The sequence below is a fragment of the Gallinula chloropus genome (genome assembly GCF_964237585.1).
Source record: "Gallinula chloropus genome assembly, chromosome: Z".
NCBI lineage: Eukaryota > Metazoa > Chordata > Aves > Gruiformes > Rallidae > Gallinula > Gallinula chloropus.
Genome location: NC_140089.1, coordinates 81,748,306 through 81,775,847, shown reverse-complemented (window position 1 = coordinate 81,775,847; position 27,542 = coordinate 81,748,306). Strand labels below are relative to the sequence as shown.

At 38.3% G+C, this 27,542-nt stretch overlaps 1 protein-coding gene across 14 annotated transcripts in view; it reads left to right on the top strand.

Annotated features, from left to right (window-relative positions):
• The window catches only part of CELF4 (CUGBP Elav-like family member 4), a gene marked incomplete at both ends in the record, with an annotated part of 688,465 nt that overhangs the window by 78,047 nt on the left and 582,876 nt on the right, over positions 1–27,542 (top strand). For all 14 annotated transcript variants that reach the window (XM_084278569.1, XM_084278576.1, XM_084278571.1 and 11 more), the window contains one exon: positions 16,001–16,083. In XM_084278569.1, coding sequence (XP_084134695.1) covers positions 16,001–16,083 — 83 coding nt within the window. The remainder of the gene's footprint in view (positions 1–16,000; positions 16,084–27,542) is intronic.

Sequence of the window (27,542 nt, the reverse complement as noted above, 5' to 3'; positions counted from 1 at the left end):
AACTTGAAGGGAGGAGCTTTATAAAATCTTGAATGACTAGTTTGGAATAGCAGCACCCCTGCATGTTCATTTCAATGGCATGTTGTCGTGTAATGCTCACTGAACGACCACTGACTTGCTACTTTTCCAGTCAGTCACTGACCTTGCAAAGACAAGACCTACATGGATCTTGCTTACCAAAACCAGAAGAAAGAATATCTTCAAGTTGCTTTTACTTGCCCTCTCATTCACAAAATAACATATAGTGCAAAACCATGTGTGAGGGAAAAGACATGGCATGTAGTCCTGACTGGTGTGGGATGTCAGCTGCGAGTAAAGCCTTTACAAGAGTTTCATGAGTTCTGTGGGAACTGTAGCCAAAGGGGCAGTGGTATGGCTGCAGGGCATTCGCTCAAGGACTGTGAAAGTCTTAGACATGGTAATATAGTGCAGATGAGAGACTTTGTGGATACCTGGCTGTATTCCATGGAGGACAAAGACAAGAAGTAGAATAACACAGTCATTATCTACAAAGATCAGCCCCCAGTACAGTGCATCAGTGGGTTGTCACTGAAAAATGCTTTTCAGTTGGTTAAACTTGAGCATGGATTGTCAATTGTCATGTTATCACACTGACATGTTAAATCATAATGTATGGATATCAAAGCAGTATCTTGATATTACACGAGGCATGGATGCTAAATTTTGTCCATCTAGCTGTTAAATTTGGAAAGACGCTTAAAACTGAAGCAAGGATCTGCAAAACATGACCTTATCATCTCTGGATATGAAGTTCTTACAGGATGCATCCTTGTTAATGCATCTCTGAAATCTCTTTGAAGAGAGAGGATAGGGAAAAAAAAAAGTACTGTATAAGTAGAGTCTGAGTGGTGTGAGGGAAGCGTTGTGTGTATGTCAGGAGCTGAGGGGGAGAGATGGACCTTTCAGAGATATCCAGTATTGAGTTTTTTTAGTAATAGCTAGAGGAAGAGATTTCTGCTTTTCAGTCCTTTGCCCCTTCCCAATGTAAGGAATCCTGTCTTCTGAGCTATGCTGTAACATTAGTGAGGTGAGAATTGGTCTCTTCTTCCAAGTAACAAGTGATAGGGCAACAGCAAATGACTGCAAGTTGTGCCAGGGGGCATTTAGATTGGATATAAGAAAAAAATATTCTTCACCATAAGGGTTGTCATGCATTGGAACAAAGTGCCCAGGGAAGTGGTTGGGTCACCATCCCTGGAGGTATTTAAAAGACTTGTAGATGTGATGCTTAGGCACATGGTTTAGTGGTGGACTTTGAAGTTCTGGCTTAATGCTTGGACCTGATGATCTTAAAGGTCTTTTCCAGGTAAAATTATTCTATGATTCTACGTATACTGATAAACCTAATTTTATTCAATTAAATCATACAGTAATCATATCACATGTTTAAATTCAGGTGGTGAATTACTTCAGTTATACTGGAGAAAGTGGCTGCGTGCATTAATTTCGATGAGGATGATGATCTGCTAGGATCTGTACAAGTACGGAACAAAGACAGTCCAGTGACAGAAGCTAGAGTATAGAGAGTGGAAAAATAATGTGCAATCGTATCACTGACACCACCTATAAAGTATACATATCATACTGTAGTTTTGCTATAGGGGCAATTTAAATTCTAATGTTTCCTGACTTCAGATTTACATTTAAAAAAAACCAAAACCAACCATCTCAGAATATCTTGCATTTTCATTCTTAAAAAATTCCAATGATCATGCAGAGATTTTATCGCCTTTGATGGGGGAAAAAAAACTATATATATATATATACTGTTTTTTTCCTTGGAGTTGGGGGAATATTATTTAGCATTCCTGTGGGTATTCTCTTATTAACATGCAGAAGGTATCATCATGAGAAATTTGGTTTATCAGCAGAGGTAGACCAAGAGAAGAAATCCTGTGATAAATTAGTTCCATATTGAGCAGTGTTGATTTACTGGAACCAAAATATTTAACAAACACTTCAACTCAAAGTTTCTCCCAGCTGATCTGCTTAGGTCTTGAAAGGTTTCCCAGCTGTCTGTAAATGAGTTGGTAAGATGCTGGGAGCTCTGAGGGTCACACCTCTAAAGCTGTCACCTCTTAATTCATTTTTTGGACTGCTCATGAGATCAGATTATATGTAGTTCCTGAATCAGTCTCTTATGGTGCATGTTTTTAAGACTGCAGCTTGCTAGGCAGGGAGTGGTCTACTATCTTTCCTGAAAAATGCATTCACTGTAACTCATAAAAAACCCCAAACAACTCAAAAAACAAACAAGCCCCCTTAAATCTATTTACAGGAGAAATAACAACTGAAATTAGAGATTCCGTTTCATCAAGTGATTACTGTATACACAGAGATCGCTTTTGGTCCAGAAGTCCCTGAGCCACAAGGCTGGAGACTGAGAAAAATACCCAGAGGAAGCATTATGCACATCCTCTCTTTATACTCTTGTCAGGGCATCTGCTCCTGGCCACTGTTGGAGACAGGATATTGTACGAGATGGACTTTGTCTGACCTGGTACCATCATCCTTATATAATGTTCTTATCCGCTCCTTGTGAAGACAACACTATTTGTTGTTTGGGTTTTTTGAAACTCATTAAACTACACTCTCCTACTTTTCTGACATCAGCAGGGATTCTCTAGTGAGTTTCAGCCTCCCAGAGATGCTCAGCAGCTGGCTCACTATTTTTAGCTTTCCTGGTGGAAAAAATAATAAAGTGAAACCACATCATTAATGTGTGTTTCCAGGCATCCACTAGCCAGTGATTCATAGACTGGTAACAGGAAAAGTTCTGGTAGGCCATGGTATTCAGGAGGAATCCTAGAAAGTTTCTTTCATCCATCTTTTAATGTCTTGGGCAAAATGGCTTCCACTAGTCTGTTTGAGGAGGCTGCTCTGCAGTATGAATACTGTCCCAGTGGGAACTGTTTTCAGGTACTGTGTTGGTACAGACATTGTGTTCATTATCAGTTTAGAGCTTCTCACAACTATATTAAATCAGTGAAGAAATAAATATCAAGCAAGATGTCATATTAAACCTTTAAAAAAGAGCCACTAGTAGAATTATAATTGCTTTTTTGTAATTCACTCTCATTTTTTTCCCTGAAATTGATCTCTGTAAAATAAAATAAAAAAAAATAATACACCGCTCAGAAAGACTTGGTGGGTGGCTGGCTGCTCAGCTCTTTCCAGCCCCTTAAAAACTGTAGGGAATTGCCAGTCTCACCATGGATGGATTGCATTTCAATACAACTTTCCATCCGAATCTGCTGGCATTCTAATTTGTTTTCACCAAGAAAGGTCATTGAAGCTGATTTCTTAGAATAATGGTCTTTCTTTTGGTTTAAACAATGTGTTAAACTGTTGGATAGAATGGTAAAAGTTAGAAATTGGAAGAAGAGGGAAATGGAGTCTCTATGAATGCATTTGCTCTTGGATCAATATCAACTTTTGTTTATTGTTTCAAGTGACCTGAGTAATAAAAGTCCCATGAAGGACTGATTTGTTCTAATGGCTAGGAGAGACAGTTAGCAGTATTTACTTTTACCTTCTGTAGGGTCATAGAGTTCTGTCTTATAACTTGCAATTGTACTAAATCACATAAGAATCTGTGGTCATGATTTTGTTCTAGGGTTGCAAGCATTTATCTCTCCTTATGCCTCACAGTAGACTACAGAGACAAAAAGCTTACAGAGCTGTCATATGGAACAGTGACATGAAAGATGTTGGAAAACTGCTGAGCTAAAAGTTTGCACAGAGGCAGCCCCCATGTTGATTTAATTCTTCTTCCTGTCTTTTCTCTCCCTGCCTTTTCCATACCCCCACCTCCAACACACACACTATATAGACAAACCTCAGACATGTTTAAAGGTTGTTCCATTGTTGTCCCTGAACTTGAAGGCTCTGTAAAACCTTTGTTTATGTGGTCATGCTGTAGGTTCATGTATGTAAATAAAATACAAAATTAAATGCATTCTTATTTAACAGATCCATTAGATGCAAAAGCTACATTGAAGGCTGTACAGCGGTGGGGAAGGGGGTGCGGAGGGGCAAACACTGATATCCCAACCCTTAGGAAGCATTTCTGATGCTCAGCCTAAATGTACTGCTGTTGAATTTTGTGTTGTTATACCTATCTAATATTTTCTAATATCACCCTGAACAACCTTTCTCCATACTTTGTGTTTACACCTTCAAGGCTTGTAGCTGGTTATCATCCATCCCCCTGAGTCATCATTTACCCAAGGTATACATATTTAGTTCTCTTAATCTTCCCTCATAAGCTAGTCCTCCAAACCCATTAAGAATTTATATTACTTATCTCTGAATTCCATCTTTTCTGTCCTTTTCCTCCTGTGTGTTTCTGGACATTTCCAGGTGATCGGCTGACAGGATCATTTTAGGTCTGTTTTTTCTATTGATATAAAAGGGAGTCTTTGATCTGGAAGTGACATATACACTACTGTATGTGATGTCATCCACTACATTTGTGTGTTTTGACACTATTACCTTCCAGCTTCACATGTCCTGTTGACAATTCAGACATTTGCCTCTGGCTATTCTCTACCTGTATTTTAAGAGCTGAATCATGCAAGGTGATGGGCATGGCTAGTTCTTCAGGTGGCTGGGCAGATTATTTAAGGGACTTAGTTCGCCCTACGATCTTTTGTGATTTATTCTCCATTTCTCTTCACATGTGAAAACTTTGTTGCTGTGCTGCTTAAGACCAGATTTCCTTCTTTGCTAGATAGCTCTTCCATCTTGAAGCAACTGACATTTATCATGCACATTCCTTCTGCAACTCCTCAGTGCTTTGGAGGATACACCGTGCATCCATCTACTGTGAATTCAATTGTCAAAGCAAAAATTTCTGCTAGAAACTCTATCAAATGTTTAACTGAAGCAATCTACTATGTACTTATTGTTCACTAATTTTTAAGTTGATCAACAACAACAAAAAAAAAGATGAAAATATCTCTCTGGTAGTGATTACCACACACTTTACCTTGTGTTCTCTATTCATCAGGAAATTGTACTTCCTTCACTTCACACTGACAAGAGCCTTTTTAAACCCAGTGCACTGAAGCTTTGTAAATTACACAGATCTTGTTATAATTAATTTCCAGTTTCTTTTTCACTTCAAAGATTACATCCTTATACCTTTTGTAAAAACTGGAATTTTAGACTTAAATTCATGTGCTATTTATTTTTAACTTCTAACCCAGGAAATCAGTCCCACACTAGTGGATGTGAAAGTTCACCTGGATGCAAGTGACAATAGTTTTTGTGGTTTAGTTGTTTAAGAGAATCTGCTTGGATCATAATGTATTTGTGAGTCTATGCAGGAATTTGTCCATGTTTAAGAAAAGCAGACTGATAGGTGTTTGCAGCCCTGGGTAGAGTCTTGGGAGGTTTGGTTCAAGGCTGACCTTTACTACAAACTATTGTGTGGCTTTAGACAGGCAGTTAAATCTTCTTCCAGCCTTAGCATGGTTTGCCTTGTTCCTAAATAATTTATAGTTAAGCCAGGCTCTTAAAGCAAGCTTGTACAATGCAACAATTGCTCAACTTACAGCTTTTTGCCAGAGAAGCAGTGGAGGCTCTAGTTCTTGGCATCTACCTTTCTGCTTTTGTGCTCTAACAGATAGGACCTTGGAGAAGCCATCTTTCTTCTGCCATATTCCCAGAACACCTCAATTCACCTTGCTTTCTCTTCATTCACAGAGTATATGTCTTGTGGTTCTCAACCCTAAGTAGATAGAGTTCTGTTAATTAAGATGATTACTTCAATTCTCACTGCTTGCAGAAGAACTTGATCCTACTTCATGCTATTCCACTGCCTATAGTTAATGAACAAGTCAAATTGAGAAAGAAGGGTAAGGAGAAAGAAATAGGAGATAAGAGACAATGCTTGTTTGCTCCTAACATCATTTAGAGGATAGAAGAAACTATTCAAAGTCAAAACATATGGAAAACAGCATCTGGTTATGGGAGCCTGGATGTTAATTGTTCTGACAGCTGAAATTTGTCTCCAGAAATCTCATGAAGCCAGCTGGTATTGTAGAGTTTTCTCTGCCTCATATTGTGACTCTTAAAAGTTTCTGGAGACTTCCAGTCTCAGGATGATCATCTTGCAGGAGCAGCTGCTGCTTAAAAATTTTCATTTCTATATCAGCTGGAATCAGGAAATGCATTCTTTGATGATTTGGATTTGATTTGTAATATAAAAGTCCTAAGGTGGCTTCAGATGAACTTAGCTGAATTTAAACTTAACAAAACCCTGTGGAACTTAGCAAAGAATCTAACATCATCTCATTTACAACTCTTGCATGCAAGATGAGTAGAAAAACTTGATAATAAATAATATAAATATATTGACATTGATTTTGAGAGCTGTCTTAAAGGTTTCACTCTGAACTTCTTGAATTGGAAAACTGTGGGCTGATAAACTTGGTAAGGATAATAATTCTAGAGACATAATTACAATAGTCTGCTTCTGAATGGGCTAAAAGTTGTCTAATAATAACTCTTTCCTACAGTTTGAGTGCCTTTTGTTTTCAACCTTGAGCTGGAGAAGTCAGAAGTCTATATTGACACATGTGACCTGTCTCAGAGAAGAAAGAATATGAGGCTGTTTGGAGTGCATACAAGTTTGTATTTGGAACAAGCTAATTGCATGTTCCTGAGACAAAGCATAAATAACTAATCATTTGATGATGCTGTCAACAAGATATTCACTGCATGGCCCTGGATTTTTTAAAGGGTGAAAACATAATTTTTTCTTAGTTTTTAAAGTACAAACACATTTCCTGCACATAGAGTTGATGTTATTTTTCCAGGAAATGTCTGTTTCTCAACCCATTGAAAAATAACAAGCAGTAAAAAAAACCCCAAAAAAACCAACCTTGTGTGGATGCAGAATGGCAAGGTTTGGAAAAAGCTGTATGTGGCAGAGCACTCTAATTTTTTTAGAGATGGTGTTGCTTTAGGTTTATTTTGCTATGATTCAAGGCCTTCAAAGTGAATGTTGTTAAACAGTAGTGCAACCTCTGAAGACTAATGGAGAATTCTTGAAGAAGTCTCCCCAAAAGAATTGGATCCAAAAATCAAAATAAAATGAAAAGAAGAAAAAATTTCTGAAACAGCTAAGTATTTTAGATAGTCCACTGAATTACTCATATGCTGCCAACAACAGAAAGAACTCCAAAGACAGGACCCAGAACAGCAGGTACAGAGTCTAATTAATACACATACTCTAAGGAGGTTTAACCCATAACTGTCTGAATGAAAACAGTAGTTCAACTGCAGGATTGTTTCTAGTTATGTTCCAGACTTTCACCAGTAAATAAGGCAAGAAAACCACTGTAGATATTTCCTGTGGTTATGGTTATCACTACAAGGGAAACAAGAGATCTTGAAGATTATTTTTCCTATTTATTCTTATTCTTATTTTTAAATTATTGTTACTATTTTTGTTATTATTATTTTATTATTATTTTATTCTTCTTCCTCCTCTTCGATATAAAATGGATAACACAGTTATGTTGGACTTTTCTTTAAAGCAATAAATAGGATGAAGTGAGCCAAGCTGAGAGATGATCAGGGTTTTAACTTAAACTTGATGTTTCCTTACCAAGTAGGGGCTGGAACCTGCTTATTCCATCTTCGCTTGAGTGATCCCTAGAGTTTGGCCATAATTTTGTCATCAGTGACTGAGTTCTGTAATACCGGGAATAGAGTTTCATGGTCCAGAAAACCATGTGATCAAGCATATCAGTTTAAAGTCAGCATTTTTATACTTTAAAATCAAAACTGTGCCCTAATTATTTGATGCATAGGGCCTGAGGACATTAATCTCTCCTTACAACATGGAGTCCACAGTTATTAGGCTTTAAATAAGAAGCCAAAATGAGGCTGGTCTATTTAAAAATATGTTTTCTACTGTAATACAAAGCATGAAATATCTGCAGGCTCTATTAGGCACATCAGCAATCTCTGGTAGACAACTACCTTAATCAGTAACCTATGTTCTTATTTCTTTAATGGGGAATCTGTTCATTGATGGTTTGCTGGGTGTATGGAAATTAGACACCTGGTCTGGGAAATAAGGTGTTCTGGATCGACTTGCAGAAACTTGAGCAGTGAATCTTGAATTGACTTGGGCTCAGATGATCAAAAGTATCTCGGAAGTTTCGGGATGAAATTTAAAGCTAAAAATTTGGCAGTTATGGGAAAACAGAACTCTGGTATATGCTATGTCTTATCAATGATTCATTCTAGTCCTTATCTTGAGTGTACCAGTCAGCAAAGGATGGTTCAAAGCAACTTGAAGGAACTTTCAATACCACAGGAGAAACTTTGTGTGAATTGAAGCCAGAAACTGTTCTTGAGGAAAAAAGTTTCAGAGATCAAAAGCTTTCCATTTCTGCAGTGGGATAGAGAAAAGGTAGCTGTGGAGTTACTGAAGAAGTAGAGATGCTTTCTTAGGGGTCTGCTAGTGACAGTACACTCTGCTCTCATGTGTAGAAGCCCTAGGCTTGAACCTCTTCTTGACTCATGCACATTATAGTCTGGACTACTGGCTGTCCTGGAATAAGTTTATCTTGCTGTAGGCTTTGATCAGAAATTGTACCATGGGGCTGAGAACCACTTCTTGGTGAAAGATTTCATTGAACCTTATGATGAGAAATGTGGGCTTTTAAAAAAGGGTATTTTGATTAAAAACTTAGTTGTTGTCACAAATCAAGATGAAACCATTGTCTGTGTTTCCCTGAAATGCTTACATACACTAACAGTTACTCTAGTCTCTCTGCTGTCTGCCTGGACAGTGCTTAATGTAATTAAGCACTATTTAGTATGAGGAAGGACTCTGATTTGGATTGTGCATATCCATGTCTCATTTTGAAATATCATAAGTGCATTTTTTGTGAGGTAATGCTCTGTAAATATGGTTAACTTCTGTTTCCAGATTTAGACTCTTAATCTGTTTTTTAATATTGCTTCATGGGTGTATATGAGTATGCCTTATGCATGCTTTTACATACAGACCCCTATCAAGTTATCTATAGTAGGAAAATGACAGCATTATAATAGTTAATGGAAAATAACATAAGAGGAAAAAGAAAATTAGCATTCCACACAGCAGGGCATTTCGGATGTTAATCTGCCTTGCAATATAATTGACAGGGAAGCTGATATCTGGGAAGATTTTTATTCCTATCTTTTTCTCTAAACAGTTAGTGTTCAGTAGTTGTGCAGCAGGGGAGATGGAGAAAAAGAAAGTTCTAGCCAAGTGAATGTTCTTTACCAGCAAAGATGTTAACTTTTGTCAGAAGGTAGTTAATCACTGAGAGAGAAACAGATGAAGAAATTGGATAAAACATTTCCAGTTCCAAAAGTCTTTATTGATTGTGTCCCCCTCAAGAAAATTCAGCTCAATCTCTGAAACCCTCAAGTGATTAAACCTTGGGCAGTCCACTGTAGACAGAGCAAATGAGAATTGTTTCAAAACCAGACATGTAGAGCTTGGATAGTTAAAGCGAAAAAAAAGGTTTCTTTTTCACTTTGAAATCCTGGCTGGGAGACATAATCTTAGATGTTGATTTTAAGGCAAGAGTTTTCTTAAGTGTTACAATCTTTCTCTGTGTAACAGATCCCTGAATCTTGAAGCAAGGAACTGTTTATTTTCAGAGGAAAAGCTCTCTTGAACACAAACCTAGAGCTTGGAAAATGGGGGACAGATCTCTAGTGGATTGCAGATAACTTGTAGACCTTGGTCTAAATATTTCAAAGGTAATTAGGGCACAGAGACTGAATGACACACACAGACCTGTGACCAGTTAAGAGTTTCTATTTCCTAGAGATGCCTCTTTTTGTTCTCAAAGCAGCTCTTCTACAAGACTGCAGCTGTTCTTAGGTAGCTGTTCTTAATTTGGAGCATGACCACTACTAGCGTGTAGTCTAAGGCATTCAGTATTATGATTCTTCCTCCATTTTCTGTGTACAGCATGAAGGTCTTGGATGGTTCACAGAATCAAAGAATCACAGAGCAGAAGAGGTTGTGAGGGACCTCTGGAGATAATCTGTTCCAGCCCCCCCTGCTAAAGCAGGATCACCTAAAGAAGGTTACATTGGATTGTGTCCAGGAAGGTTTTGAATATCTCCAGAGAAGGAGACTCCAAAACCTCTCTGGGCAGCCTGTCCCAGAGCTCGATCACCCTCAAAGTGAAGAAGTTTTTCCTCATATTGAGACAGAACTGCCTGTGTTTGAGTTTGTGCCCATTGTCCCTTGTTCTCACACTGGGGGCCACTGAATTTCAGTTTGCTTTGTCAAACTCCATTGTGTGCTGATGAAGTGAAGCCCTTGGCTTCTCTGCCTTGGGGTTTTGGGAAGTTAGGTGCATTAAAGGTGGTAAGGGAAAACGTTCTACAGTAGTAGTCACTGTGAATTGATTTCTGCATTCTTTCTTGCATAACTGTTAACCAACGGGTATGTTGTTCAGCAGCTGATGTGCTATACAGGAATCTAACATAAAACAAAAGAGGAAGGCCAATTTATGAAAACTCATAAGTCAAAGCCGGTGAATACTACTGCAACTAAAAGCATGAAGCTAATTGACTGAAAGAAGAAAAACAACACAAATACTGACAGCTTTGTGGTAGTTTTATATTTTCTTGGGTAATGATTCTGATTGTAGTTACACTTACAGGTATTAGAAAGGCTGTAATTTCAAAAGTTATAATCTATCATCTGAAATATTATATGTGATTTGGTGCATACTCTACAATCACAAATGCCTGCAAATCAAAAACTGGCTTAGCCTACTTGAGCCAACCCTCCCAAAATTTAAGGTTATTGTAACTGTTGTGGATTTCCACCAATTTTGTTGAGGTCATTGTCTAAACTAAGGATTCTTCTGAGTGAGGCAATAGATTATGGGTCAAATCATGAAATTAATTTTATGTTGGTGTAATTGCATAGTTCTGCTGAGTTACATGCAAGCTCTTCCCTTGACTGGATTTACATTGCTGAGCTCAGAATATGCTTTAGATCTTGGCTTTCATCCAAGAGTGTTAAAGCACCAAACAAACTTTTTAATTTTCCCTCATAATTCCAAAGAGTAAACATAGACCCAGAAAGATTAGCAACCCCTTCCACAAAGCCTGTTGAAGTGTATAAGGATTTTTTCATTAGATTTAGACTGGAACATTAGGGCCTTGTTTGGAATGACAGCAAATACCTGGAAAAAGATGATGGTTATGTGATACCTCTGGATCTAGATGTATGGAAAAGCTAAAGGCATAGTTTGTGTGAGGTTACGTAGTTCTAACAAAACCGTAAGATGTCATCAAAACACATCACACAAAGAAAAGGTCATGAGTTACGAAGTACTTGTTCTTTGCTCTAAGCAATGCGTAAAGAGAAAAAAACTGCCAGGATATATACCTCTGGCTGTCTGCCAGAATAAAACAAGAAGGGAGAAAACCCTTAATTACAGTTCCTTATAGATCTACAGTATGCATCATCTTAATTTCCCAGCATACAGAACAAGGATTAATTAAAATGCCGATAATGCATATACTTGTGGTAACTGGGAGGTTAGAGGTGGCAGGTGGCGTCTGATGCTGTGAACCTCCCAGCTTGAAGCTAAAAGCTTGCCCCGGATATGTTTGTGCTAGTTCTTACACCTGATGTAAGGTGTAAGGATAGGGCTTTACAGAAGTTGATTTCTCTCCTGTATGCTAGGTTAAACAAATGACTTGTCATTGATCATAGACCCTAAGACAACTAATTTTACATAGCTCTATTTGAGTTAGATGACCAGAGCTTTGAAGCCAGTCAGAACTACTGACCTGGTTAAAAGTGTCTGAGAGTCAACTGGTTCACTTAAGTCAAGATGTCATGTGAAAACACTCTGGTTTTTTTTGTCCCAGGACAAAATGAGTACCGATGGGTTGAAATAATTCTTGTTTTTCAGAATCATGCTGTTGAGCTCAGAATGTGTGCCCTGATTGTTTTGCCTCCCAGGCTTGTGCAAAATATTCAGGAGACTTACTGTGGGGTTGAAGTTTCCATAAGTGCATCATTATCCATCTGCATTCCATGCAATTATTATTTACGTTATTGAATTCCCTGGAGGTAAAATTAAAATAGAGCTTTTATATATTTTTTTTCCATCTCAAGCTCTTGTTTTTGTTTCCCCCTTCTTTTTAACAACCTTGTTTCCCAGGAGACCACTTGATACATCCTCATGTTTCCAAGAGACTGCAGTTCAATAGGTTGAGAGTTAATTGCCAGCTGGGAGTTTCCAGATGTTTATGTACTAGCCCAAAGAGCTGTCCACTGGTAGCAAATGAACAGCTGGAAAGACATAATCCAAACAAAGCATCTTTTAGCTGATTGACACATGTCTGGAAAACTTGGCATGTTTCAGAAAATTGAAATTGAAATTAGGAACAGCTATGAGGAAGTCCTTCATTATCAATAATTAGTCAATTAGATTTTTTTGTTGAAATTCAGATATAATTCTCAAGCACTGTACTCACTCAGTCATTATCAACCATACAAGTAGATGACAGAAATGATGTATAGCCTTCACTCTATCTTTCCTTAAGAAATATGTTCAGAAATACTCATTAAGCTGTAGAACATAGGCTGTTCCAAGGGGCTGGGTGGTACAAATGGTTTTTAATGGAATATGAAGTCAGATTCACATCCAGCTGATGGCAAGTGAGTTGTTCAGTTGAGGTACTTAAAAGTTTACTCTCAAAACAGTGGGTTTTTTTTGATGAAATAACTGGTTCTGTACACAATCAAAAGTTTCAGTGGGGAAAATGGGTTGTTCTGAAATTGTTTTCCATCTAGGAAATCAAAATGACAAAAAAATAAGTAACGTTCTTCACCAATTTAACTTTTTTCTGACTTACTACAACTGATTTATATAACATAATTTCAAGAGTCAATTTTTTTAGGATGCTCTATCCTATATTGTTAACCTGAGTATTCAGTTCTCTGTTTTTTAAGCAGTGTCCTCCAGGAACAAACAATATTTTGGAGGAGTTAAATGGATGCACATTGAAATAGGTAGACTAGCAAAAGCAACACTTGAAAGAGGTGCTACAGTTGTAATTAAATTAAGCATCATAATATAAAGCACAGATCAAGTATTTTGTTATAGTGGTGGTGGAGGAGGGCAACACAACATGAAATCTTGTTGACACTTGTCCTAATGCACAAGGAGCTGAAATATGGAAATTCTTGCAGGATGGAATAATAGATATCTATTATTTTATCACAAGCCTCATGTTAGTGTTTCTGAAAAGTACTATTCTAGCTGATGCTGGGTTCGTGCTTTGCAGGGTGATCTTACGATAAGTAAGAGGAAGACAAATAACCCCATGAACTGGCATTTTCCAGTTTGGGTTCAAGGCCTATTATGAACATTCACCTCTATTCCAGCTGGCCATTGCTGGGATGGAACTTCTTATTGTCTCTAAACAGTCAGGATTCACTTAAAGTAAATAAGATATTCTTTTTCCTAAATAAGTTACAAGAGTAGGATAGAGTGTAATTCATGTGCATGACATTTTTAATGATCAAGGGAAAAATAAATACCTCCACAAAATATTTCTTTTGTCTCTGAAAAACATTTTTTTTTTGTCTGACCATATGAGAAACTATATTTCTTCTTTTTAATTTTGAAGTCTTTCTTGTTTAGGAAATCAGTGATGTTTGGATGCTTTCTACTAAACAGTGTTTCTGGGAGTTTGGTACTTCTACAGCTTTCACAAATATGTTTGCATAAGACTTAGTGGACATTTATTCCTAATGAGAATTTGCCCACACACACACTTTATGTGGATCTTGGAAAGAAACTTTGCTCCTTTGGAGAGCAGTCATCTTCTGTCTACTCAGTCTGAATTATAGTCATGATATGGTAGGAGTTGCAGGACATTGTTACCCTGAACTGTCATCATGGCCATCACAATGAGGAGAAAAATATAGCTATCATTATGGGAGCTTTACACTGCATAGTTTATCTCTATAACAGTGCACTATGATGTGCCTAATTAGACTGTATCAGCTGCTCCACGTCTGCTACTAAAGGGAGACTGTCTTATTGTGTCTAGTCAACAGAGAGCTCTCATCCTGTGATTTAGCACTGAAATTAAATTTAAGCGTAGTTTCCCATTTGATTATCAAGCTATGGGTGACTTTTAAGGATCCTTTTCAATCCATTACTTCTACTAGCTGTAAACTCTCCACCACAGTTTCTCCCTTTTCTCTGGTATATGCAGACTAACTGAAAATGTATCCATATAAAGCTAGAGGGGAAAAAAGTCCAAATAATGCCAATTAGACTATGAAAACTTTTTCTGTTGTTCAGTCTCCTTCCTTGATTGTCAGCTTCTGCTTCTGAGTCTCAGTTATTGAGACATAATAAAAGTGATTGGCATGAATAAACTGAAAGAAACAAGACCTTCAGAAAACGGTATAGGTTAAGAAATAGGGAAAAAAAATAGAGTGTTTTGCAATGCAAAATTGGAACATTCATCCAGCTTGTAGCTTCACTGTGAGAGGAGTAGTATGACCTCCACAAGGCAGTCTTCAAGAAGAAAAAAAAAAAGAAAACAAAAAACCCAAACAACTTTAGAGAAAAAAAAAAAGTCCAAGCCTCTTGTGGATGCTAATGTATTAAAAACTAATATACCAATTTATTGTAAAGAAGAACAAGTGCACATTTCTTCAGTAATATTTTCAAAGGAACCAACTTTAATAAAACCGTGAACATTGTGTGGACGAAAAAACTCATGGTGGCAATCAGAACTGAAAAAAGGGTCATAGTCTACTGCTTACTCACCTGTTGCTCACTGTTTTTATATGCATGGGGAGAAGGTAGGTGTGTCAAGATGAGGTTATGGGACATGTCTGTTTCTTTGTCAGTCTTTCTGTGCTTATGCTGGCCTTGAAAGATGCCCATAGTTTGATGGACATGCTGCCTGAGCCTTGAAATATATGATACCTCCATTTCCAGAAGCTGGTGATGTTGCAGACATTCTGTAGTAACTTCAGAGAAAATGCCCTCTGCATAACAAGCACTTCTTTTGCTGCAGGAACTGGCAGGTTTTCAGTATACTGCAGTAAGAAGGAATAATTTGATCCCATCAGACACACACGCAACTGGTGTAAGACATTGCAACATTAACCAGAAGGCGAACATGGAGGTGGAGAGAGAAGGCAAAGCAGTGTTTTTGCTCTGCCCTATCATGACAGGGATATAGCCTTTGTAGTTGGTAAGACAACTTTTTGGAAGAATCAAAAACATGGGCCATTGGAGCATCTCTGAAGTTCTAATGATCTGTAAAACAACATGGATGTTTTGGATTGATTGTTTGGACTTTGCTGTGATTGCCTTTGTATGCATGGCTGGCAGCCAATGAGGCCTTGCAGCAGCAAGTGCAGGGTGGTGGCGTTCTGGTGTGATGCAAACACGGAGACTACTTGTGGATGCAAGTCAGGCTAAACAATAGGCGTAGTCCTCTGCAGTAGGAAGTCCCGAGTCCTTGTATGCTCTTTACTTGAAGTGCTTGGTACAAAAGAAGGGCATGAGACCTTCAGCATGATATGGCAGGAAGGAGCTTCTCCTCAGTGCTGCTGCTGGAGCGGGGATGGGATCTCATGCCCCACTTTGCCACCATGTGGGTTCTTTGAGATCCCTAATCCCATACAGTCCTCTGTATCTGACACTTAAACATGTATTAGAACAGAAATAAGTGCTCATACCCATGCTGTTGCTTACTTTTCATCAGGGTTTAGAGAAAGTGACAACAGCTTCATTTCTTGACTCTACTACTGATCTACTAAGGAGCGATTTTTGTGATTGATTTACTGGAAATGGGGTGATGATGGGAAAGTGATTTGCTTTGCGTCTCAGTTTTAAACAGTTCCCCTCTGCATCACTGCTCTTACTAAGGTTTTGCGTTTTGTTTACAGGCTGTGCCTTCCTAACATACTGCGAAAGGGAGTCTGCTCTTAAGGCCCAGAGTGCACTGCATGAACAGAAGACACTGCCAGGGGTGAGTCCTTTTCTCTTTTTTTTTCTTTCTTTCTTTTTTTTTTTTTTTTAAATGAAAAATGGATTACATATGGAGCTCCCATCTTGGATTTGGAAGCATAATGTCTCTGTTTGCTTGGATGATTCACTATTTGCATTGTGCTAATAAAACCAAGATACCCCCAACCCACCTGAATGGTTTCCATGCACAAAACGAAAAGGTTTTTGCTCTTATTAGGAGTCAGGAAAACAGTAATTAACTTGTTATGGGCTGGATTGTACCAGCGTTACTGAGGTGAGGAAAGGCTAGGATTCGGACTACTACAATGAAATATTAGAAGTGCTCACAAAGAGCTGCTTCTTACTATTTTTCTTCTGTGGAGCAAGGTGTGGCAGCAAGAAATCAAGAAACCGATCACATTATTGAGTTATCACAGAGTGAAAACATATTCCTGATGACAAAGTGGTTTGACTCAGTTACTTTAGTATTCAAGCAGCTGTAGCAGATTGGAAAGGCGGTGAGACAAGGAGAAAAGAGAGAGAGGAGAGACGAACACAAGATAATGAGGAAAATTATTCACATGAGCAAGATCTAAGGTTCAGACAACACAAGCATTACTAAAAATAGAATCAGCATTATGTGGGGAAGACCTGCCCTGCTGGGATGGGTTTCCAGTTTAGCAGTAACCGGGAGGAAGAGAAGTAGGGGAAGAGAGAGAGATTGAGAGAGTTTAGATTCAGCGTGGGGTACATGGGTAGGAAACTGAGTGCAATACTCCAGTATTGCTAGAATAGGGCTCATTTCATAATGATACAAAAGTCAGTGATCATGCAATTAAAAATAGCATCCTGAGGGGTCCAGGTCACATCTAAATTGAGTGGAAATTCACTCAAAAGTCTTATTAGTAGTTTTTGAATGAGTGAGTCCTGTGTACCCATAACCTACCTTTCCACAAAACCTAAGACACATCCATTGCTCTATGATGCTGCAGAAAGTGTTGATTTTGCTCTGCTTGTTTCCATCATTCTGGGTCTATTTACCTATCCCTATGCTACCTTGCCAGTATGGAGATGCCCACGCACTTGCTCATCTAAGTCTATCTTTGCTTTAAAGGCCATACCTTATATAAATATATACATACTTCATTCCCTAAAAATACATTTCTCTCAGCTGACAACTCCCTCTGACTTTATTTTTTTCTTCTAGAAACCTGTTAGCTACAGATTGAAAGTAGCTTGAGTCTTTTGGGGTTTAGGTTTTTCATTTTTTTCTTTCTTATTTTTAAAATTTTTATTCCCCTAAGAGGTGATGTTTTCTTTTCACTTTTCCCTTCTCTGAACTGCATGCACAAAAAATGAAAATATTTTGAATAGGATTGTTTTGTGTAACATTTCACCTGATTTTTTCTGAAATATGCTTGAAATCAAATATGTAATTATGAAAATGAGAGATATACTTGTGATGAATAGGGTGTTACATATTTAAAAGATACTAACTTGAATTCCAATTGTTTTCACTAAGACTATTTACCCTTCTCATTAGGAGCCAGACCATCCACTTGAATATGGAGCTCACATCTTCTCTATAAAGTGTAATTCTCATACTGAAGTTGTATGATGGGAATACGTTCAAGACAGTGGGTCAGTGAGATTCACAGGTTAGAGTTGAGGAAGGAGTGCAAGTGATGACGTAGGATTTCTGTTTTAAATTACTTCTTTATATGCCCACAGTTCTGAATCTCAGTTTGCCTATTTGAGAATTCAAATGAAAAACACTTGAAGTCAAAACTGTTGCCTTGGACAGTGGCAAAATTCAACCAACTTTTTCATTAGGAGAAAGACTTGCTTCATAGGTTATGCTGACTGATTCTAGGCTGCAGGCAAAACACTTCTTCTTTGGTTTACATCATTTCTGTCACATATATCCCATACTGACCATACTGACTTCAGAAAACTTTTTTGTTTTGTTTTACACTTTGAGGTGACACATCAGGATCTGATTGAATTTGGAATTGTGAATTCTGTCTAAAATTACAAACATTTTTTTGAGAATTCTGAGCACTGCCTTATCCAATCCCTTTCATTTCTAGTTCTGTTTGTCTCAGGATAGAGGTTTACCTTCCACTAGCAAACCCTATGCATACAGCTTTCTGCCAAGTTTCTGAACTCATCTTCTGAATGATGTCACTGTAGTTTATTTAAGGAAACCAGGCTTGTCTCTTGATAAACTATCATGCTTGGATACTGTTTTATGGTTCCTATGTGAGTAGCAGAGAATTATTTATGGCTTACCTGGCTCTTCCTGATAACATGCACCAACAATATCAAGCATATTTCATCACGATAAAAACCAAACCAAACCAAAAAACCTGACACCACCAACAAAAAAAACCACAAAAAAAAGCGCACTTCTAAGGTCAGGGGTCTAAGTCCTTATCCACATGAGTTCACAAATGACACATATATAACACCTTGTCTTGACCCTCTACTGCCTGTGATACTAACAGCACTAGTGAGGAGGTATCAAAAATAATTAACAAGGCAGGTATAGGAAAAAAAAGAAAATAGTACCAAAGTGAGCTGTTGAATCAGGACACTTCTTTCTCATCCCCAGTAAACTGTGTATTTGCCATATTGGTATTTCTGTTCTTCATATTGTGAAAAACAAAATTGAGACACTTTTAATAATATGCACATGAATGCTAATGTATGGAAATGGCAAGGCATGAGGAGTTTGTGTCCAGCTTCAGATGCCTTGCCTCTTAGCTATGTATCACTTTGTTTTTAGTGGAGTGGCTACATGCACATATTTTACAGTAATTACTTTCTGGATGTGCTTTGTAAGATGACAGAAATATGTTTCACATATTTCTATGTTATATGTGGGACATAAAGTCATCTTGTGGTATAATCAAAAGACTTCCAAGCAGGTATGCGTTGATTAATAAAGTCTTTATGGCACTTTGGTTTTGGGCGGGAAGGAATCATGATAGATATTTTGAAGCAACTAGAATGGAATGTAAAACATAAAATTATCAGTTGAATCCTCTTCATCTAAATGAATTAGGCTCTTTTAGACAGTTTGAAATTGTCTTGCCTAAAACAGAAGGTTGACATAGCAGGGTGTGCATGTGTGTGTAAAGAGCACTTTGAGTGTCAGACAATTCAAATTCTAGCATTTACTTGTGATTGTTTATTTTACATATAATAGAGTAGCTGGATGATGAAGTATATTAGTTCTTTAATAATTTATAGAAATGCTTTGATGTTGCAGTAATTACATTAAAGGTCACATATCAAAGGTAATTTGGTTGAGCAGCTGTGATGGTTTCTCAGAAGCAATCAATATTGCTGTCCGTGGTGCTGATTTTACCAAGGGGACTGCCAGATTAAAGGAGGCTTATTACCAGCCAGACAGACACGGGGGAAATCAAGAACAGATTGGAGAGATGCGCTATTCTCTTTCCCCACCTATAATTAACACCGTTCACCATAATCTGTGCTAATCCTTCAGAGTGGGAAACCACTTTTTTTTTTTTTCTCCCCCCTCCAACATTATAAAAAAGCAAATTAGGCAAGACAGCATAATTTCGGGGAGCAAGAGAGAGAGAGAGAGAGAGAACGTAAAAGTTGATTCACCCTTGGGATTTCTGATGCTGATGTATCTCTCAATGATAATGAAATATCAAAAACACATCCCATGGTCTTGGGGAAAGTGATCTAGACAATGACAGTGCAGGGGATGTGAGAATTATCTGCCTGCAGATTTGGTATAATATTATCTATTTGCCCCACAAAGCTCCACAGGAAATGAAATCAGGGAAATATAATTTTGTTTTAAGTGTTGTCATTTTGATTACAAATTATAGTGAAGCCAACTTTTTCTCCCCTTTCTTTTTCCTTTCTGAAGTGAATGGTAGAGGATAATGCTGAGAAATGTAATTACGCTATCAAGATCTACTTTTATTTATAGCACAAATAAACTCAGCTCATGTATGATAAGCACAGCGGCATTTTTTTCCTCTATTTCTTTGTGGCTCTCTCAGGCAATAGTAGTGAATAGTCCATGTATACTTGGTTGGAGGCACTGCCTCTTTGCATAATGTTAAAACCTCCCTGTAAGACTTGCAAAGAATAACTATGAAATTAAGTAGCTAAGAAATTGTTAACCTCAGCAATCTGCAGGGCTTATTCAGGCTGAGAAATAGACTGGGTTTTCTTATTGTATCTATTCCTCTTGAAAGGGAGAGTGGTATTACTGGTATGCTAAACTTCTCAGTCCATAACATAATTAGTTTTCTTCCTAACTGTTCTGATATCCTTTGTCTTTTTCGCCATCTATATAAACCACATCTTGCTTTACTCATCATATGCAAAAATACTCACATTTAACATTAAAACACAGGTGAGCTTCTAAAACTCATATTAAACACAGTTTTTAACAAACAAAACCCAAGAATCTCTAATGAAATTAAATTTGTGCTTGCTTAAGAAAAAAAAAAAAGGTAAAAAATAGAATGTTTTTTTTGGTTTACCCAGCCCAAATTCTGATGTATGTGTTAGGAAAGACACCTAAGTGGGAGGTGGGCAGGGGGAGGAAAGGGAGGGTGTCTTGCAAAATCTAGTTCCTCTTGAATCTTTGTAGAAAGGCTTAAATGAGACATAAGTGTCATGTGGACTTCAGAAGTCCTGCACATATTGCATGGCTTTCACTGTTCGAGCAGATCTCACTGTAATCTTACAGTCTTATGTCCTTTCTTAGTGTTTCAATGCTTTTTCCAAAACTTTATTAGAAAAATATTAAATTGCATATCAACCTGCACGGTGTGTTGTGCCAAAAATGGTATTATATTCCCACACCTTCCCATTTCAAAAGTTTTCTCTACCAATGTAAATTGCAATTTGGTCAGCAGTGGCAGGCTGGATGGGTTCCATTGATTAAAGTAGCCTGCTGAACACACAGCCTGCTCACCATGCCCTTTAGATTTTGAAAGAAAACACATTTAATTGTTCCCTTGGGAGAAACATGTCTGTTTTCTGAAGTTAAAAATGAAGACGAAAAGGAATAAAAACAGATTTGAGGTAACAGACTTGCAAAAAAACAGTCCTGTAGAAATTCTCCAGTGCTTTAAAATATTTGGGTGTCAAAGTCATAGTTAAAAAATTTGGGTTTGTTTTGGGTTTTTTTTTACCTCTTTTTTCCTCCTTCTGACTGACCAGCCAATAAAAAGACTTTTGGATCTTGCTTTGCAGAAAGGAGGCGACAAGAGAGGGAGAGGAAACCATATGCACTTTCCATTTGCTAAAAACCCCTGTAGTTTGACAGTGCTGTTCTGTTCACCAGATGAGATGAAACACCTGGGTCCTATCTGCTTGGTAAACATTAAAGTTCCATTTCACTAGTTAAAGATTGGCTTCTGTATCCCTATACAGCAGCCTCTAGAATACAAAGTAAACTCTCTTTCTGCCACTCAGTCCAAAGAGCTTTGGAGGAAAAGGATGCAGCGCAAACATTCTGACAGAAGCAGTGTGTTGGATTCATGCTGTTATCTTAGCTGAGACTGGGTGTATTCACTACATTTGTGGTGGCTAACCAAGCTTAGCTTGATATGCAAAATGGGAACTAGGCTTCTTAGTTGTGTTTGAGATTTGCTGGCGGTTGAAAATTGCTGCACAAAAAATAAATTATAATGGTGGCGTTGTCTTGTCTTTCTAATTTGACACCTTTGGGCTATCAAAGGACAATTTCCAAGTTACTCAACTAAAGCTTTTGCTGGACCTTCATTTGCTTTATGTGTTATTCAATGACAACTTTCCTCTCTGACGTGTCTGCCATAGGAGGATCAATCTAATTTTATGTACAACTGTAAAGATGAATGATAAGTAGAAAGGATTCAGGCAAGTACAAGCTGAATAAATTATAAAGGGCAAATGATGACAGGACTGGGGGTCCCAAGAGACAGTGATATGATAACAGAAACTAAAGACGAATTTATGATGGATGTAGTTAGCATGTACTGAGGCTGTTAATTCTTCAGGGTAGTTTTACAACTTCTTGTGATTGGAGCAATCAAAGTATTTCATTTTAAAGAGATGCTGTATATTTTCACTTGTCTGTTCTGCATATTTGTATGTATGACCTCATTTATATGCATAGCAGTAAACTCCCATAGGCTAGTCAAGCTTACCTCCCATCAAAGGGCCCCTATTCTCCAAACCATAATGCCACTGTTTATGCATAAATAAATAGATAATGTGCAACGATTTGAGGGCAAACCTGGATCTCAGGAAAAAAAAAAGTTTCCATTTTCATATAACACAGCAATGAAATCTTCTCAGATCCTGCAAGTAGCTCAGTACCTTCAGCTACCTTCAAAGCCAAGCCTAGGGATTGAGTTAGCTCACAGATCCCTGATGAAAAATTATATATAACAAGTTTCAGGTAGGTCAAATTTTGGCTTAAGCTACTTCAAGAGCAGCTGATGCAGCATCATAAAGTTAGAAGCAAATCTGATCTTGGAACAGTTCTTGATTGCATTTCATTCATACTCTTATTTCTATCTCTTGTTCCTTATTATTAAGGTTATTTGCATGAAAATGATCTTTTTTCCTTCCTCTGAAGGGTTGTCTCTTGTCTGTGAGTAATGCTTACTCTGGCCTACATTTGTGAATGCCATGGGTTTGATTCTGACTTCATTTACACAAGTGTAAATCAGCAGTGATCTGATTGAGGTCAAGGGATTTATATGGTGTAGGAAAGAGCAGACTCAGCTATATTTGTCACTGCTGAAATGATGTCATCCTGAACAGTACCATAGCTCTAAATGAGGAAACATATTTCTACCAAGAATCTTTGCATCTGAAATCTGATCTCACAAAATGCTGAGCATCCCTGACACCTGCTGGGTCGTTCAGTAGCTCCCACGGGCTCTTTACTAGAGAGAGGTACCAGCTCCAAGCCATAGGAATTAAACATGATTGGTATCTTTGCGTTTCAACAGTGTTAGCCATTAGACCTAATGAACCCTAAACACTGGGGTTTCCAGTTGTATCACCCTAGTGATTCAAGGAATGATGGTATACGCCCAGAAATAAGTTCCAAGCACAAATCTCCAATTCTTATCCTGTGTTTTCAGCAGTAGAGAGACAGAAGGAAAGAGCAGGCACCCCTTAACAATCAACTCACTTTTTGTTTGTTCTATCACGTGGAAGATATTGTGTGACATTATCTAGTCCAGGAGTCATTGTTCATAGGCCAACCTTTCCACAAACACCCACTGCCTAGATTTGCACTATATAGTAAAGGAGAAGCATAGGCTGATTGTTATCTGTAGCACAAGGCCAATGTAAGCTTTCAATAAAGCACGTAAATGATGATGCCGCATAATTATTGTGATTTGGACTTTCACTTGTGACAATATTCCCACCTATACTACAGGTTTAGCATTAGTAGCTGTGCTACTTACTATGCTATAAGCTATACTACTGTTGGGTGTTGGACTCGTTGATCCCTTGAGATCCCTTCCAACCCCTACAATTCTGTGTTCTGTGTTCAACTACTCATAGCTTACGTTGATGTAAGCACTCTGCCCTAAATTTCTTCCTGCAGCATATGCGTCTTCAGATCCTTCAGGTACTGAGTGAGACAGAAGTAATTGTATTTTTTTTAATTAAAAATGTTGAAGACCATATACAAGAGTCATGTATCAAGAATTTCTTTCTTCCATCAAATTTACTGTAATTGAAACCCATAGAGATGTGTCTGGTCCAATTTAATTTAAATAGCATGTTTAATACAAATGAAAATGAAACCATAGTCTTGAATGCTGTATAGCAACTACAGTGATTGTACAGTAAGGACTTGAATCTTACCTGAAACACTATTTCTTGGTCATTGTAGGTTAGGAGCTTTTATACGTGTTGAAAGCAGACTTTCAGTTGCAGGTAGACAGACTGCAAGACTTACTATGTGAAATCCTGCCATTGGCTTATCTTTTAAAAAGCTGTGTATCCTGTATTAAATAGTCTAAGAGCATGATTCATGCATTAAGTTTAAAACTGTGCTTAAAGTTAAAAACACCTTTTAAAGAACTATCTGGGCTGGAATGCTTTTGAGAGTCGCAAAACCTGTCCCATCTCTCTGCTTATGTATAACTTTTGATAAGACTTGACATGATGTAACCCATTTAGCTTCTGTGCTTCACTTCTGCTGCGCTTTTAGTTTGGCAGGGAGAAAGTGGTGGGGAATGACTGACCATGAGATTGCACTATCAGTTCAGGCAAGTAGATATCTAAAGTGACTTTGCTCTGTTGAGTAGCTGCAGTGAGAGACTTACAGTGGCACTACATGTACGAGTTGCTGCACTTGGCAGGTTCCCAGCAATGTCAAATCTCTCTGATTAGTTTCTGTAAGTACAAGGACAAAAATTAAGCCTAACCTATTTTTCAAAGAAGAAATGTGCATTTGCCATTTTTCTCTTTAATGGGGACTTCTTATATCTTGTTTTCCATACTTTTTTCCCCCTCCCCTTCCCACCATGTCACCCCTTTTAAAAAAATCATCTTTTAAAAATACAATTCCTTTTAAAAAAATGTATCTTCAAATTTCTTTGAGTTCTGTACCATGTTTTGACCTTGATGTGCATACATTTTCAGCATCAAATGAATCCTGTGGTGCTAGAATGAAGTGGTTCTCTTCCTTTCCCCTTAGGTATGGTAAACTACAATCCTCAAAGCCTCTGCTACTTTCTAGTGCATATTTCCTTTGGCATGTTGCAAAAAATGACTGTTTTGATCACTGGCTTTGTTGGCAGAGCAAGTCTTGTCCAGCTATAACTAATCCGTTCCAAACTCAGGTTGCTCCTTCAAACAGATGGAGTGAATTCATTTTTCTCTTCTTCTGTGAATGGCTCAGTCATTTCTACACTACTACAGTGACTTTGCATGGTAAATATGTAACTTATAAGACATGCTGGCATGAGTTTCTGAATTCATTTATAGCTTTTACCAATGGAGTACACTTTGTTTCCAGGGTAGTAAAACTGGAATCAGATTTTGTGAGTCTTTTTATTTATGGCAGACTTACTCTCAGGATCTTCCCCGGTAAATATCTGAGATGTTGCTTCTGTCTTTTGCATTACTTGGCGGTGTCCTTTCTCAATAAAGTCACCCTACTGCTTCATGTCTGGCCAAGTAGCATTTTTTTCCCTTTTGTCTTCCATTCCATCTTGCTCTGCACGTTTGTCCTTGCCACCTCTTATCTCCTTTGTAGATTTGCTGGAAACATTACACTGTGTTCACGTAATGCCTGCCTGGTGAAATGAGTTGAGATTGCAGCTGCTGAGGAGGAACACTGTGCTTCCCAACTACTTCTCCCCGGGAAAGCATGATTTTATTTTGTTTTCCCAGAGAAAGGGAGAGACTTTTGTTGCTGATCCTTTCAAAGTTTTGTGATCCTACACGTATGTAGATAGCAGAGTATATCTGATGTTTCCTGAAATTATGAGGCTTAGTGTTGTGAGCTTTTCAGTGTACATTCATGCTGCCCAGGAGAAACAAGGCAGACAGAGTAGGTTGTTCATCCGGTGTTCTCTTACCTGTTTTTCCTCAGAGCAACTGGGGAGTGACTAGGGATTGATTTTTGCGCCCATGCTTACCTTGTGCAGGGGAAGGGAGGTGGTGTGTGTATGTGAGAGCAAGCCTTGCAGGCTAGCTGTTTTGGTGGAAGCTGCCTGCTGCTACCAGCTTGTTATTTTTTTCTGCCACTGCACCTTCACATTGCTTGGTATTACATATATTTCTACCTGGGAGGGGATAGGCTAAAACACTCCTGGAGAATCTGGGCACAACAGGTTTTTAGCAGCCAACAAGCAGACTGCTGCTGAGGGGACCCTGAGAAAATATGGATATTTGTGGACTCAGTAGGGTTTTGGGAAACTGTGGTACAGACTCTACAAATGTGGATGCATTACGAAGAGTAAGGTACAGATGTGACACCCTTCAAAACATGGCCCAGTGGAGGTCCCAACTTTATCTATATTGCTATGTGTTTCTCTTTTATTTTTATTCTATTAAGTCCTAAACCTTTTCCATCAGCACTCTGAACCCAAGCTGCCATAGCACAGTGGTAATGCCTCTAAAGTGAGCCTGTCCAAACTAATTTCATTGTCCTTGTTGAGTGAAGTGCAACAATTAAGCAGACAGCACAAATGGGTCCAGATAAATTGGGTATTTACAATTATTTCAGTTTGGATAATCTAATGTGATGTTCATTGTGCAGCTAAGAAATATGCTTCCTGGTGAGGGGGAGGTCTCATTCTGTACTCTTCTCTGCTGGATGTAAATTCAGAGTAACTCCATGGGCTCTTGCAGTGTTTAAGCTTCTTTACATCAGTGCAGCTCAAATGAGAATCTTATCCTCTTTCTTTAGATGCCCTGTAAAGCTGCCTCCCTTCAGCTGTGCTTGCACTTTAGAGACACAGCCAGGGGAGCTGGAAGGTCATTTCTTTTTTTTTTTTTTTTTTTTTTTTTTTTTTTTTTTTTTTTTCCTGGGCCAGGGTTGTGTTGTTGAACTCATTCACTTTGGGGAATCCAGCTTTCTTTGAGCGCCTCTTCGCTCTCCAACACTGAAACTCTGACTGACAACTTGAGTTACTCTCCAGATCTGGCATTGCTGCTGACTTTCTGGATAGCATTGCAATCAGATCCCCTCATTACCAATGCCTCTCTTTCTTGGTATTAGCATCTTGGGGCTGTACTCTGGCTTTCCACCAATTCCAGCTAAAAACTCACAGCAATCCCAGTTGAAAGGCAGGGGATTTATACCAGGAGATTGACACTAAAAGCAGATCACTGCTACTTTCTGCTTCATTTCTTTGCAGGATACATTGCTTCTCCTTCCGTCCTCCTGGTCCCCCCCTGCTCAAGCAATACACTGTGTTGCTGGGAAATCTTCACCAACTTAATCACATTTGGGCCCAGTGTTTTTCCTGCAGACCCTGGAGTGTGCAGTGCTTAGGCCTTGGTTATTAGTTTACACAATAAATGAAGCCCATTAGAAGAGGATAATCAGGGCTCGGAGAAGGCCACCTCACTCGTTATCTGAGGAGGTTATGTTAAGCCTCTGTAGTTATTAATCATACTTTCCCATGCAGATAGCTGAAGATTAAGAGTCACATTTATCCTCTTTGCTCCACATTCTTTCGCACTGATGTGCAAATGCTCTTTATAATTGTTGTTATTATGGTTATTCATAGCCCATCCAGTCAGCCAGGACTGCTCCTCAGATGTTGCTTGAAGCCTTGCACCTATCTGTGGTGGCTTGATGATACAGATCAGAGCCACTGGAGGTCTCTCCATTTATATCTTGGAAAACATCCTTGAGAGTCCTAGAAAGTCTCTGCTAGCTGTTATTGAATTCCAGTATCTTGTCCAGAGGCCAAGAGAGTTCTTAACAGACGCCGACTCTATTATAAGAGCCAA